Source organism: Antechinus flavipes, chromosome 3 (genome assembly GCF_016432865.1).
Source record: "Antechinus flavipes isolate AdamAnt ecotype Samford, QLD, Australia chromosome 3, AdamAnt_v2, whole genome shotgun sequence".
NCBI lineage: Eukaryota > Metazoa > Chordata > Mammalia > Dasyuromorphia > Dasyuridae > Antechinus > Antechinus flavipes.
Genome location: NC_067400.1, coordinates 328,340,521 through 328,354,531, shown reverse-complemented (window position 1 = coordinate 328,354,531; position 14,011 = coordinate 328,340,521). Strand labels below are relative to the sequence as shown.

Below are 14,011 nucleotides of genomic sequence, written 5' to 3'. Positions count from 1 at the left end.
ATGAATTCTTCCACCTGTGTGTTTGGGACATTTATAAGTTGGGAACTTAGCTATAGTGTGACTAAGTCATGATACAACATTGATTAAGCTTATTCTCAAAAATAGTATTAGTTTCTCCCATTTTTCTTAAATTCAGTGTTAACTACTGTCTCTTATAGTTTCTTTTTAGTTTCTTTCCAAAATGTTAAGCTTATTAATAAAATTAATTCATTAATATTTAAATAAGTAAAATTAATTAATGCACTTTTTTTTTTACCAAGGAGCACTACCTATTTTAGGTTGGTGTATTATGATATAGACTCAGTTGTCATTTTTATTCTTTTCTGCTAAAAATCATAAGTATATTGGTTTGCTGGGAAGGATATTTTGAAATCTTGAGTTTGGGCTCGACTTAGAATATGGCTCCATAGAATTTATCAACAGAATTGATGTCTGCTAAGGAAAGGATATTTAGAAAATATTCTCACTGCTTATAAGTAGAATTAGTCTCAAACCATACATATCCATTGCTACATCTTGATTTACTACATGTGTGTATGTAGAATACATACATACTCATCTGAATATTTGGACACTGACTGCTGCCACTATGAACTTCTTCATTATGGAAATGGCAGGGCTTCCTACTTTCACCAAACAAAAATAAGTTAATTGGTTTAAGCATTTTATTGTTTTTAAGATCTTTTTGTATTTGGAATATAATATCTAATGTTAACAATTTTAAAATAGTATGTTTCATATATGCAGTTTTGCTTACAGGAATTTTAGATGACTGGGGCATTGTCTTCTGGAAGAAAAGAAAGCTTTTGTTAGTAAACAGATTTGAAATAAATTTTTTGTGCCTGTCTTTAATATCTTAATATCCATTGATTTATCTTCTGATTCTCTAATGAAATAATGTTTGTAAAGCACTTGGCATAATGCCTTTCACATGGTAGACATTTTATACATACTTATTCCTTTCTTTCCCCTTTTCTCCCAAAAGAATTCCAAGGTTATTGGCTACTTTAATGTTCTAAAGGAAACTCTTTCCTTTACTAGCTAATCCCTGAAAGATCATATTTCATGTGGTCTCTTTTATTAGTTTGTTGTGAGCTATGTAGACATGCTTGAAATACATTTTATATCAATGGAAAAAAGTTGGAAATTTGTTCTTGGTTTGAGGTGGCATTAATGTGAAAGGAATTTGTGTCTAGGCATAGATAGAAGGAAATATTGGTAAAGCTTGATGACTTGTTAATTATAGGGATATTTAGTTTAAAAAAATTCTTAAAATGTCCTTAATATAGACAGTGGAGAATATTGTGAATATATATGACAGGAGTGGAAGCTAGTGCAGGGGAGTACAACTGGAAAAATAATTTTAGGTTTTAGAAATGTTGAGCATAAGATGACTAGAGACATTCAAGGAAACTCCATTATATAGTAAGAAATGACCCGATTAAAAGCTTCTAAAAAACTCAATCTTGAGTACAGACTTGGAAGTCATTTACATAGAAGGTTATTTGGAGCCATGGTAATAGATGAGTTTTTTAAGTTCAGATGTTGAAGTGTACAGGTGGCTGAAATGATGACTGATATTTATGTCACACTTTATTTAATGTTTGTGAAGCACTTAACATGCATTATATCATTTGAGTCTCACAACAGTACTTTGAGGTAAGTATCCACCGGTATTATTATCCTAATTTTAGAGAGGAAAAAATCATGGCTTTCAGCGATTAAGCTGAGACAATTGGGATTTAGTGACTTGCCCAGGCCACACAGCCAGGAAGTGTTAAGTGTCTGAGATCAGATCTGAATTCAGGTCCTCCTGACTTCAGGGCTGTTGCTCTATCCACTGTACCACTTCTCTGCCCCCTACTAGATGTCAATAGTTAACCAATTCTTCCATATTCTAAATCTATCCCTTCATGCATTCCTCTTCTTTTTTGCTGTACCATAAAGAATACCTTCAAAGAGGGTTCAAGAGGAGAAGCAGGAGGAGGGAGGAAGTCAAAGGGATTTTCAAAGATAATTTCATATCACATAACTAAAAGGAAGAGATTTTCACTTGGGATACAGTATAGTAAGCAATCTCAGTTATAACCAAGGAGTTAAGTAATTAGAGTTGAACAAAAAGTCATTTGATTTATTGATTAATAGATCACTGGTGACTTTCAGGAATATAGTTATAGCACATGGTGAAGCTAAAAGTCATATTGCAGAAAATTACTAACTAAAAAAAATACTTAAGGAACAGTGTTAGTGCCTGGAGGTAGAATATTTCTTATCTGACAGTTCATTGTATCCATCTTGAAAAAAGAATTATTTTGGCTATTTGGCCTGTCCTTGGTCCTTTAGAAAACTATCTTTTAAAACCATTCAGTTATTTTGGTTTCAGATAGTGTAAACAAAGTAATAGTTATATAGGTTAAAGTTAAATTACAAGTTCTAAAAGATCTGCCTAATTTACAGATTTCTTAAATACTTTAACAAGTTCTAATTGAAAATTAGGAAGACATTTACAGAAACATATTTACATCTATAAAATATGGTGTTAATCCTCATGATTTCTAAGGTCCCTTTCATACTTTAAATTCCAATACAATAGGAAAGAAAAGAGAGGGGGGATTCAAGGCTTACACTTATGTTTGTTTTCTAGCAAAAGTTATGGGAATTCGGGTATAATGGAAAGCTTTCAATGGGAAAATATTTTTACTATTTCATTGAATGTAAAAACTCTGAGATAATTTTTTCATTTTGATCACTTAAGAACTATATAGGTTAAATAACATGAACTCCCAGTAAATTTAATAAAATTTGAAATGAAAAGGACAGGAATTTTTCCTTGGTAAGTATCAATATGTTATAGTTAATCCAGAAGCATCAAAGTAAAATGCTGATAATATCGAGACAAAAATTTATGAGCTTAACATTTTTTTTTCAAAATAAGTAAGCATTTTAATTGAATGATAATTGACTTGAGCTTGGAAAACTATGAGCTTTTGAATTTGTACACTTTGAACCTTTCTGGAAAAAGGAAACTATAGGTACAGAATATTATGTACACTATCAAGTGTCCCATCTGGATTTTCTTTTTATTGCCATTCTTTGTTGTCATGAAGATTTATTGGGCCCAGGAGTGAAAACCAAATTAACTGAATTTTTTTTATAGTCAGTAGTGATGATATACAACTTTCTGATTATCATTTTGTTTGGCATATGATTATTGGAATACAGCTAATAATATTGTTTTTCTTTCACTTCAGCAATGTCTGACCGGCAAGAGAGTGCTCTTATAGAGCTGATGGTTTGTACAATTCGTCAGGCTGCTGAAGCCCATCCTCCAGTGGGAAGGGGGACTGGCAAGAGAGTAAGTTTCATTAATATTTGTGGAATGCAACAGAGCAGCTATAAAGTAAATGTAACTGGAAGAGAAATGCATCTAAATTACTTTGCTAGTTCTTAGAATGAAGTTCTAAGATGTATTTATCCTGATATCTAAATTCTTTAAGTGTAGAATTTTTTTAATTGTCTTAATTTTTCTTCCTTCTACTTCCTATCACCCCAACCAAAAAAAAACAACAACAACAACAACAACAAAAACAACAACAACAACAAAATCCTTTAAAAAATAGCATAGTTAAGGAAAACAAACTCCCTAAATATAGACTAAACTATAAAGATTCACAGCAGTCTCAATTCAGAATCTAAATTTTTAGATACATTTTACTTAATTTGGATTATTATTGCTAAGGAATTCCAAGTGTCAAAAAGAGAGAAATTTAAAAGAGAATATTGAGGTTCTTTATGTACTTGTTTATTCCTCAGAGGTTCTTAAAAGAAATATAGTACTTATTACAGAAATTCCAGGTAGTTGCACAATCTTTATAAATGAATAAAATGCTTGCCCTGAATCTTTGTTTTCTTTTCTTTCCTAACCATAATAAAAATAAGATCATTAGATTTAGATGTGAAAGGGACCTTAGAAATTTTGTCAGAAATTAAATATTTCACTTTATAGAGACTGATAGCAACAATAGTATCTCATCTTTTTATAGTTCTTTATTTTTGGTTTTTACAAATCATTTCCCTCTCAAGAATCTTACAAAATGTAGGTAGTACAAATAGTATGGTACTCATTTGATACATCCAGAATACTAAAGCTCATGGAATTTGAGTGGCTTGCCCCCAGTTACACAACTGTTAAGAGTCAATGTCAGGACTTGAACCCAAATTCTCTTAAATCTAAACTCAATGTTACTTCCATTGCACTATCCTGCCTCTCAAAAGAAACTGCTTTTCATCCTCTGTCCCCACTGTGGAAGATTATTCTGCTTCCTAGGAACCTTTTCTGTTTTTAATAGGATTGCCTGTCTTTCCATTATTTTTCATAATTACCATTTCTAAGGTGGCTTCTTTTGTCCTCCTCCTTTGATGCTTTCCTTAACCTGCCTGAGAAGACTGAGGGTATGGAAAGTAGAATATGAGTGCCTACAGAGAAGGTGGTGTGACCTAGTGTAATGTTTTTTTTCAGTCCAAACTATACTTTGGAAAGTTATAATGCTTAAACTTTTTACTACAAATTCTGCCCCACAGCCTCAGTCGACTGACTCAGACAAGAATAGGAGACATAGATGCACAAGGAAAATTCAGTTTTTCCTTGCTTTATTTTTCATACATATGGTTTAAGAAGTAAGGACTTATTATAAATTATTATTTATAATTATATATATATATTTACATGTATATATATAATTATCATATATATATAAGTATAAACATTTTTTGAACTGATTAAAAATTAACTGCTGACTAGTGCTAGTGAAAATGCTTTGGCAACTAATTGGTGGATAGATTGGAAAGGTGGGGAGATTTGAGGTCGTCAGTCCCACCAGCAGGATATCATAGTAATCCAAACATGAATCAATGAGGGCCTGCACTAAAGGGGTAATAGTGTCAGAAGAGAGAAGGAGGTGTATTCAAAAGATACTGCAGTATTTTGGCAACAGTTTGGATGTGGGGTACATGGTGGTGAGACATAGTGAGGAATCTAGGATTTTAGGTTGTAGACTTGAGGAAGAGTGGTGTTGTCTACAGTAATGTTGTTAGAAAGAAGCAAAGATAATAAGTACTATTTTTTTACATATTGAGTTTAAGGTCTCTACTGAACATCCATTTCAAGACTCTGAAAGGTACTTGGAGATACTAAATTAGAATTGAGCAGTGAAGTTGAAAAAAAAATAGATAGATTTGAGAATTATAAGCGTAGAGATGCTTAAATCCATGTAAGTTCATCCATGATGAAACCACCAAGTGTATTAGTAAAACTATTCGTACTTCTTTGGGTATCCTGAATTTGTCAGGAGATCCATCAATTTTTTATTGTCTGCCCCTCTTGGTCCTTGCACTAAGCCATGGAACCCACTAGAGAATTAGAGTGGAAAATGTTTTTCTGATATCTAAATTTGGAACTCCCAATGTTCTTTCCTATAGAAACCTTAACCTACCTGAGACCAGCTGTGTTCCATTGCCCAGGATATTAGCAATAGCAGCAGAACTGATTGATCCCGCTGCCCCTCATTCCTTTGTCTCTATTTTAGCCCTAGATTTTAACTACCTAATGATGATAGTTAAGATAAAAAGTGGAGTTAACTGAGGCCATTGCATCAGATCACATTGGGTGCATTTTTGGTAGTATAATTTGGGACACTGGAACTTTTTGGTTTCAGAGTCCTGGGTCTTTAGGTTGACACTCTGCCCTTTTGCAGTTGTCTTGCTTAATATTTCCTTTGATTGCTCCCAAGTCCTCAAACTCTTGTGAACACAAATTTTTCGGTTTTTTTCTCTAGCCTTAAGCCTTTTTCACCCTTTTTCCCTTTTCTTCTGAATTCTTTTAGATTTATCTGCTCTACCATAAGAGTTAGGACCATTGTGATAAAAACTTTGTTTTGTTGTTGTAAAGTATTTTTAAATTGCTATGATAGTTGTTATCAAATAAGGCAGATTAAATGTTAGAACTTCTCAAACTTACCTCCAGACAATAAGGTTGAGAAGAATAAATACATTTTCAAGCTGCCTTCTCATTTCACAATTATAGAGTAGAACAACAGAAGAAAGCTTCCTAAGAAATATTGGGTTTTTCCCCCACATACAGACTCTTGCTTAGGGTCAGCAGGAGAGAAATACAGGATTTCAAGGGAAAATGTAACATTTCACCATGTTACTGAATAATGAAAAGGAAAAGAAAAAAGTCCATTTCTCTCCTAAGTTTACTTTTAATAGGAAACAGAACAGATTTTCTTTTCAGCTCTCTTAAAGGATTCCTCAGCAAAAGGTCTAATCAAAATTGTGTTCCTGATCTATAAAAGGGGCAGAATTTTTGAAAAATGAGGATAAGAATTGTCTTCATATGCATGTTATGTTATAAGTAGGATACATGCTGAGTAAATACTGAATTAACTTGTTCAATGTCATCTAGCTCATTATTGGCAGGGCTACAAATCCTCAATTTGGATTTAGATCCCAACCCTGACACTTGCTACTTCCTTGACCTTCAGCAGATTACTTTACTCCTGCCCCATTAATCATCTCATCTAAACTAAAGATTCCATCCAGCATTAAATATCTGATTCTGTGAATCCAAATACACTGATTCATACAGTATGGTCTTTGCAAAATATCACAATGATTTAATTCTCAATAAATATTTAACAGTGATCCAATATCAAGGGAAATGTACAAATACCTACACTTCTTCCCTCAAGATGTTCAAAGCAATATATTGAGTTTATGGGTCATCATTTCACATTGTAAAATGATCTAATACAAACTTAGAAGTTTTCAGAACATTAACAGTAAGAGCTAACATTTATAAAGCACTTAATGTGTGCAGCATATTATATATTTCTTCATTTGCTTCCCACAACATAAAGTAGTTGTTACTATTATCCCTATTTATTAGATGAAGAATCAAAGAGACATTAAACAATTTTCCTGGGATCACATAGGTATATGTGTCTGAGATGAAATCCAGTCATCTGTATTACTCAGAAACTTAAGGTAAAGTTCCACACAAATAAAGCCAAAGGGTGGCAATAAAAAATCTAGTATTTTCTGTTACTGTTAGATTACAAAATCAAGGGATTGCTTCTTCAGCAAGACTGTTTATAAACTAAATAAGCTGGTCAGTTTTATAGCATAACAATTTGGAGAGAGTTTAAGGAAAACTGTCATTTTGTTATCATTCCCAATCTGTGCAGTATTAGAAAGAATTATTCCAGGACCTTTCCCAGAGTCAAAACTATTAAATCTTAGTGACAGTATTGAAACTTGCTGCCTCCAACCCAGTTCTCTTATTATGTTACACTGCTTCTTGGGAAGGGAAATTCTTCTTAGAGAAGAATTGCAATTCCAGAAACACTCAACAGATCTGGATGTGGAAAAAGAAAAAAAGCTAATGGTTATCATATTTTTATTATAGCTGTTGATACGTCACATAGGTCATTATTAGAGAAATTTTTTCTCTCAAAAGACACTGACCCACATAACAAATTATTGAGGATCTTACACATACATTAAAAGCTACTTATTTGCTGGTTTGTGGTTTTTGTTTCAAGGATGAAAGAAATATAAGTTACTGAAAATTTCCATTTTAAATTGATAATCAAAACAAAATGCTTCCTTAAACGGGACATGATTAATTTCTGTCTCTCTCACTCTTTCACTCTCTCTCACTTTCTCACACACACCCTTATATTATGTCCAGTCAAGAGAGTGGCAAAGAAAAGATAGGAATGGAGGTGAATAAAATAAACAACAGCTAAGGATTAAAGCAATAGAGCCCACAAAAAAAGTAAAACCAGAAAAAGGATTTCCAGAGATACTCACTAAGTACAGTTAAGTGTTCAGTCCTACTTCTTATCTGGATCATGGGCATCCGGGTAAGCTGTTAATTTCTCTCCAAGAGTGATGAGCTTTCCAGGAAAAACTCTTTCTTTTCAAGTTTCAGATTGTATTTTTAACTCTTTCATGGAATTCCATTGGACATTTGCACAGGTATGAAAACGTGTTATAGAATTTAAAAGTAATTTGTTTGAAATTTGAAACTTAAAGGCATCTGCCTATTTATCAGTTATGTGATTCGAGGTTCTTTATATCTTTGGGCTGCATAAAGTCTTACTTATAGTTACAATGAGCAATAAGAGTACTTATGCAGTGACTTGGAGAGCATTTGGCATGTTTGTGTTGCTGCATACAATGATCTTAATATTGTCTGTCGGTGCATTTTGTTCTTCAGTCTCCAATGGCTTGAGAAATATCTCTGTATTCCTTAGAGAGGCTTAGTAGAAAGTATGATTAGTTCTTAGTTTGAGGAGGAAAACCGTCCATAAAGAAATAAAGGAAAAAATTTTGGGGAGTATTTGTGTAGAAATTCTGTTCATCTGGAGTCATATAAATATGATGCTCTTCTTGTATGTATTTTTCAGAAGCAATATCTCATGTTTTCCAAAACTAAGTAATTTTTCACAAATTTTATATGTTACTTGACCCTGGAGGAAGAAATGCTGCTTCATCCTGGGTTTGTTTTCTAAGAGGTGTGAAGGTTTTTGTGTATGCTGAACACATGGCTAGAGCAAGGAGCCAGAATTTTAAAATATTGCTACCTTCTGCTAATTCATGTGAAATTTAATGACTGAAGAAAATTGAAACGTATTTCAAAATCAAAAGATGATGATGGCTAACATTTATATAGTATCTATTGTGTATCAGTAACTGTGCTGAATACTTCATGATTATTTTCTCGTTTAAGCTTTACACACAACCTGGGAAAGTAGCTACTGTTATCTCTATTTCACAGATGGATAAAAATAGAAGTCTTGTCCAATTATACAGCTAGTAAGTGTCTGAGGCAGAATTCAAATCCAGGTCTTCTTGACTTCAAACTTGGTGTACAAATCTATTATACCACCTAGCTGTGTTAGTAGCAAAGTAAACTTAAAATTTCAAATAGTGAAGTACCAAGATTTAAGATATAATGTGATTATAAATACTGTGTAAATATCACTAACACTTGATTAGATGGAATCATAACTGGAACTTAATAAGGAAAGAATATACTCTCTATACAAAAGAGTTGTTCTTAATAAAAATGATGAAGTAACAGAATTATAAGTGATTAAATGTTTATAAAAATGATCCAATCTAGGAATGTAAAAATTATGGAAAACAATTTCAAAAGAAAAGATAAATTAATGTTGTTATAGAAGTATACTAGATAATAGATTCAAAACATGAAGATTTCCTAAGATCTCTTCTCTTGTTTACTTTTTTCTCTTCTCTTCTCTCCCCTTCATCCTTCCTCTTTTCTCTGTCACATACACAAACACATGTGCGCACATATACTCTATATTAGCAGTAGAGGTGGCAGCACAGTAATGAAGCAAACAATGGATTTGGAGTCAAAGAGACAAGGCTCAAACTTTCTTTTATCTTGACTTTTGCTTCCTTAGCCAAGCCACTGAGCCTCTCAGGCTTTAAGCTGTTCTCCATGGTATATACAATATGATTATCAACTAGAAAGTCTTTAAAGGTCCATTCCAACTTTAAATTTACCATCTTCATCCCCTCGTTTATTTGTGTTTCCCAAATTCGTTCATAATAAAGTAGAGCATCTAATAAGTTCTTGAGTTGACAATTTCATCTCAGAAGGCAGAAAAGAAAGTATTTAATTCGACATATTTCTTACCATAAAGGTTGAATATAAGCATGAAATGAACTTCTAGTAATAGTCGGAAACATACTAAATTTTCCAGCCACAACCCCATCTCTGCCTCTAAAACACATGCAGCAAGAGAGGAACTCTGCAATGTAAGATCATTGTTTCCAGGTGTAAAGATGAAAACATCTGTCTAATAGGAATCCATCTGAAAATAGGCTGAAGAGGAAGGAAGGTTTTTACAACTGCTTAAAAATGGAACAAAATAATTAGAGCCTTCAAAATATATCAAAGTACAGTATTCACTCTCATTCTCCTTCCCCATCTCCTTATCACCAAATGTACAATTGTAGTGCTAGTTTTCCCTTGTACCAAAAGGCAATTTAAAGGTAATATATTTCTGTTTCATAGACTATGGATGTTAGCAATTTCAAAATGGAAACAAGTGTACTCTGAGCAAAATATTCCTTTAATTTGGCCTATATTTTACTTTTTAAATAGTATTAACATTTAATTCATTTAGCTAGATAATTTTACTAATTAGAATGAAACAATGAGTTTAAAATCCATGTCTAAATTTATGAAAAAAAATTGCAATTCATGACCTGGGGAACCATAGAGAATAGCTGAAATAACATAAAGTCGTTATCTCTACTCACAAAATAACTTTTTAAATTATACCTAAATTTAATTATATAATTAAAAATTATGACTTATTAGGAAACTAGCTACAATACCACATAGGAAAGAAAGTAGAGCCTTTAGGAGAGGCTTGTTTTTTATTTTGGAAAATTGATTAATTTTACTTGGTGTTCAAGTTATCAAAATAAGAAAAGTATCTACTCTTGGGTACCAATTTTTTTGTCTTTACAACATCATTTTCATAAAGTTTTCCCTTTTTATATTATTTTTTGTTCGATCTCAATTGCTGAGTCAACATCTATTTAATAGATACAAATGGCTGCATTTTTGTAAATGTTTTATGTGACTATATTTAAAATTGGGTATATACAGTATAGAAGTCAGGTTTCTGTTTTTCTGCTAAACTCCCATGTTAGACATTATTTTTAATTTCCTCGTCACTGTAATTTGTTTGGTGAGTCAATTTCTTGAATCATTGCTTATTTTAAAATTCAAATCCTGGTTCCAACTTTAATTAATGTCTAAACTAAAAATAACTGATTAGTTTTAATTTGAGACTTGAAAATTAGCAAGTGAAATTCTAACTATTCTTAATGTTTTTTAAACTTATTTTCCAGGTGCTAACTGCCAAAGAAAGGAAAACTCAAATTGATGATAGAAACAAACTGACTGAACATTTTATTATTGCACTTCCTATGTTGCTGTCAAAGGTAAAGTCTGTTGGAAAGCATATTAGATATTCAGTTCATTCTTTTTATAGTTTTTGAATATTACTATTTGTCTATGTTCATTCCTTCTAGTATTCTGCTGATGCCGAAAAGGTAGCTAACCTGCTTCAGATTCCACAGTATTTTGACCTAGAAATCTATAGCACAGGCAGAATGGAAAAGGTAAGACTAGATTCTGCAACAAAATTTAATTTTATTAATTTGATAATATTTCTAAATAGTCATATGAATTTATTTGGTAAAGGATAATGGTTTTCCTTTTGATTATTCATGGTTTGTATTTAGAGCAATATCTCAAATTATTCTTTTCATTTTCCAGCATCTGGATGCCTTATTGAAGCAAATTAAATTTGTTGTGGAGAAACATGTAGAATCAGATGTTCTAGAAGCCTGCAGTAAAACTTACAGCATCTTATGTAGTGAAGAATATACAATCCAAAATCGTGTTGATATAGCACGGAGCCAACTGATAGATGAATTTGTAGATAGATTTAACCACTCCGTGGAAGATCTATTGCAAGAGGTTTGTTTTTTGTTTTCTAAGTCAAACCATATTTATTTTGACTTTGTTTTATGATTAGTTAAGATACATTTGCAAGCAGTTATTCAACTAGCCTATAGAAATATTAACTGCTCTAAATTTTACTAACAATGATATACCTAAAAATAAGTGTAATTCATCCTTTATTTTTATTTTCATTAAAATTCTTTTTTCTTGACTAATAACTTCTTGATATTTGTTATTTCTTCTCTTGGCCAGGAAGGACAAGATAATAGTATATGTGTGTGTGTGTGTGTGTATGTGTGTGTGTGTGTGTGTTTTAATTTAGATGGAAAATTTTTAGTCTTAGTTCACCTAAATAAAAGGAACTGAGAATTTTTACAATATCTAAGCCTTTTCCACTTTGTTTTAACCTGTTTGTAAAGGAAAAAATTCCATTGTAATAAGTTTTGTTTTATTTATAGGGAGAAGAAGCTGATGATGATGATATTTATAATGTTCTCTCAACACTAAAGAGATTGACTTCTTTTCACAAGTAAGTCATCTTAATAGGTTTTGATGTAATGAAAGATGTGCTAGAACAAAAGAGATGAATTAAGATTGTTCCGGCACAGTGTGAATCAAAATAGATTATATATATAAACACAGTAATCTTCTAGGTATTAATGTATAGCTTTTATCCATTGGTTTTGCTTATTTTAATTTGAATCTTCTTTAGGGAAGATGAAGATCATTGGACAAATAACTTCAATTTTCTGGACGTTAATTTCTTTAGTCCTTATGTATAAAACTGAGAGGATTAGACTAGATAATTTTTTAAGTTCTTTTAACTCTAAATCCACTAAATTTTACAAAATGGCTTAGTATTAAGTTATTTCAAAAGTACCCCGTATTCAGTATTTTTCAACCTACAAATCTTATATTTAAAAAAGAAGAAGTGGAGTTGGGTAGTGAAAATAACGACGTTTTGGCCATATTTTTAAAATAGCAATAAAACTTAATAAAATTTTAAACCATTTTATAGTAGGCACAGCACTGATTTTGAAATCAGAAATCTAGGCTAGACTCCTGGCCTGGTAGCTTACAAAGGGTGTAACCTGAAACATTTTATTGCCTTCTTTGAATCTCTGTATACTTATCTTTAAGATGAGGTAGTCCAAATACATTAATTATCTTAACTTAAGCTAAACTCTTTGGACCTCAGTTCCTTCCAGTGATCTTTAAGATCCATTACACTTGTAAATTTTATGATTCTTCTTAAGTTTTTTCTTGTTTTTTCTTGCTTTTTTGTTTTGTTTTGTTTTATTGGGGCAAAAGGGAGGAGAATATAGTGATAGAGATTTTGGATCCCATGATGTGTTAGTAACTGAAAGACACAAAGAGCTAAAATCTAGATTTAAATTGGGAAAACAAGGTTCAAACTTTTTATTAAATATCGATTTCAAATTGTAACTTTCAGGTACTATGAAATGAAAAATTTTTCTGAAAGAATGAAGCTAAGTCAATCTGTTAGCCTCTACATATTATAAGGACTTTCAATCTGTTGATAAATGTATGACACCATTAAAAAGTATTAGAAGAATACTTTTTTTTTCCAGTCTTTTGAATTAAACTTTCAAAATAACATTTATTTTCTCTTTTATCAAACTTTCCCCATCTGTACATCCATTAGAGAGGAAAGAAAAGGAAAAAAAAAACCTCACTTGATAAATATGCATATCCAAACAAATAAAATTCCCACACTGGCCACTTTTAAAAACATGTTTGGTTCTATATCTTGCATCTATCAAATCTCTATGAAGAATTGAATATCCTTATTAACCCTCTGAAATCATGATTAGTTATTGTGTTTATTAGAGTTTCTTAAAGCTTTTGAAAATTGTTCTTGGGTGTTTTTTGAGGGGGGCGTTGTTATTGTTATTGTACAATTGTTATTGTACGAATAGTTCTGGTTCTGTTCACTTCACTCTACATCAGTTTATTCATGTCTTCCTAGTTTTCTCTAAAAAGCAGCTAATTATTGTTTCTTATGACATACTAAATATTCCACTATATTCAAGTGTCATGATTTGTTCATCTGTTTTACAGTAGATGGGTGTCTCCTTGGTTTCTAGTGCTTTCCCACCCAAAAAAAAAAAAAACTCTTGAAATATCAGTCTTTTTAAATCTGATTTCTTTTTAATAGAAGAAAATTTTCTTAATTCTTTTTTCTTTTAAATAAAAGTTCACAGTTTAGAAATAGAGGAAAGAAAAACATTGCAGAAATAACTTCAATAATTCAACTAAAACCAAATTGTTAGTTTGTAGGCATTTTGAGGTTAAAGACCATTTGTCATGATGTCTATAGTCCAAATAAATTGAAGAGCTATTAATACACCCACTGTACCTAATAAGCTTTGTTGTCTCACTTTCCCCAGCATGTTTTTTTTTCTTTTTCTG

At 31.7% G+C, this 14,011-nt stretch overlaps 1 protein-coding gene across 1 annotated transcript in view; it reads left to right on the top strand.

Moving 5' to 3' along the window:
- The window catches only part of STAG1 (stromal antigen 1), a 318,010-nt gene that overhangs the window by 244,917 nt on the left and 59,082 nt on the right, over positions 1 to 14,011 (top strand). The window contains exons 16-20 of the mRNA XM_051985602.1: positions 3,252 to 3,355; positions 10,960 to 11,052; positions 11,143 to 11,232; positions 11,390 to 11,593; positions 12,037 to 12,107. Of these exons, the coding sequence (XP_051841562.1) occupies positions 3,252 to 3,355; positions 10,960 to 11,052; positions 11,143 to 11,232; positions 11,390 to 11,593; positions 12,037 to 12,107 (562 nt within the window). The remainder of the gene's footprint in view (positions 1 to 3,251; positions 3,356 to 10,959; positions 11,053 to 11,142; positions 11,233 to 11,389; positions 11,594 to 12,036; positions 12,108 to 14,011) is intronic.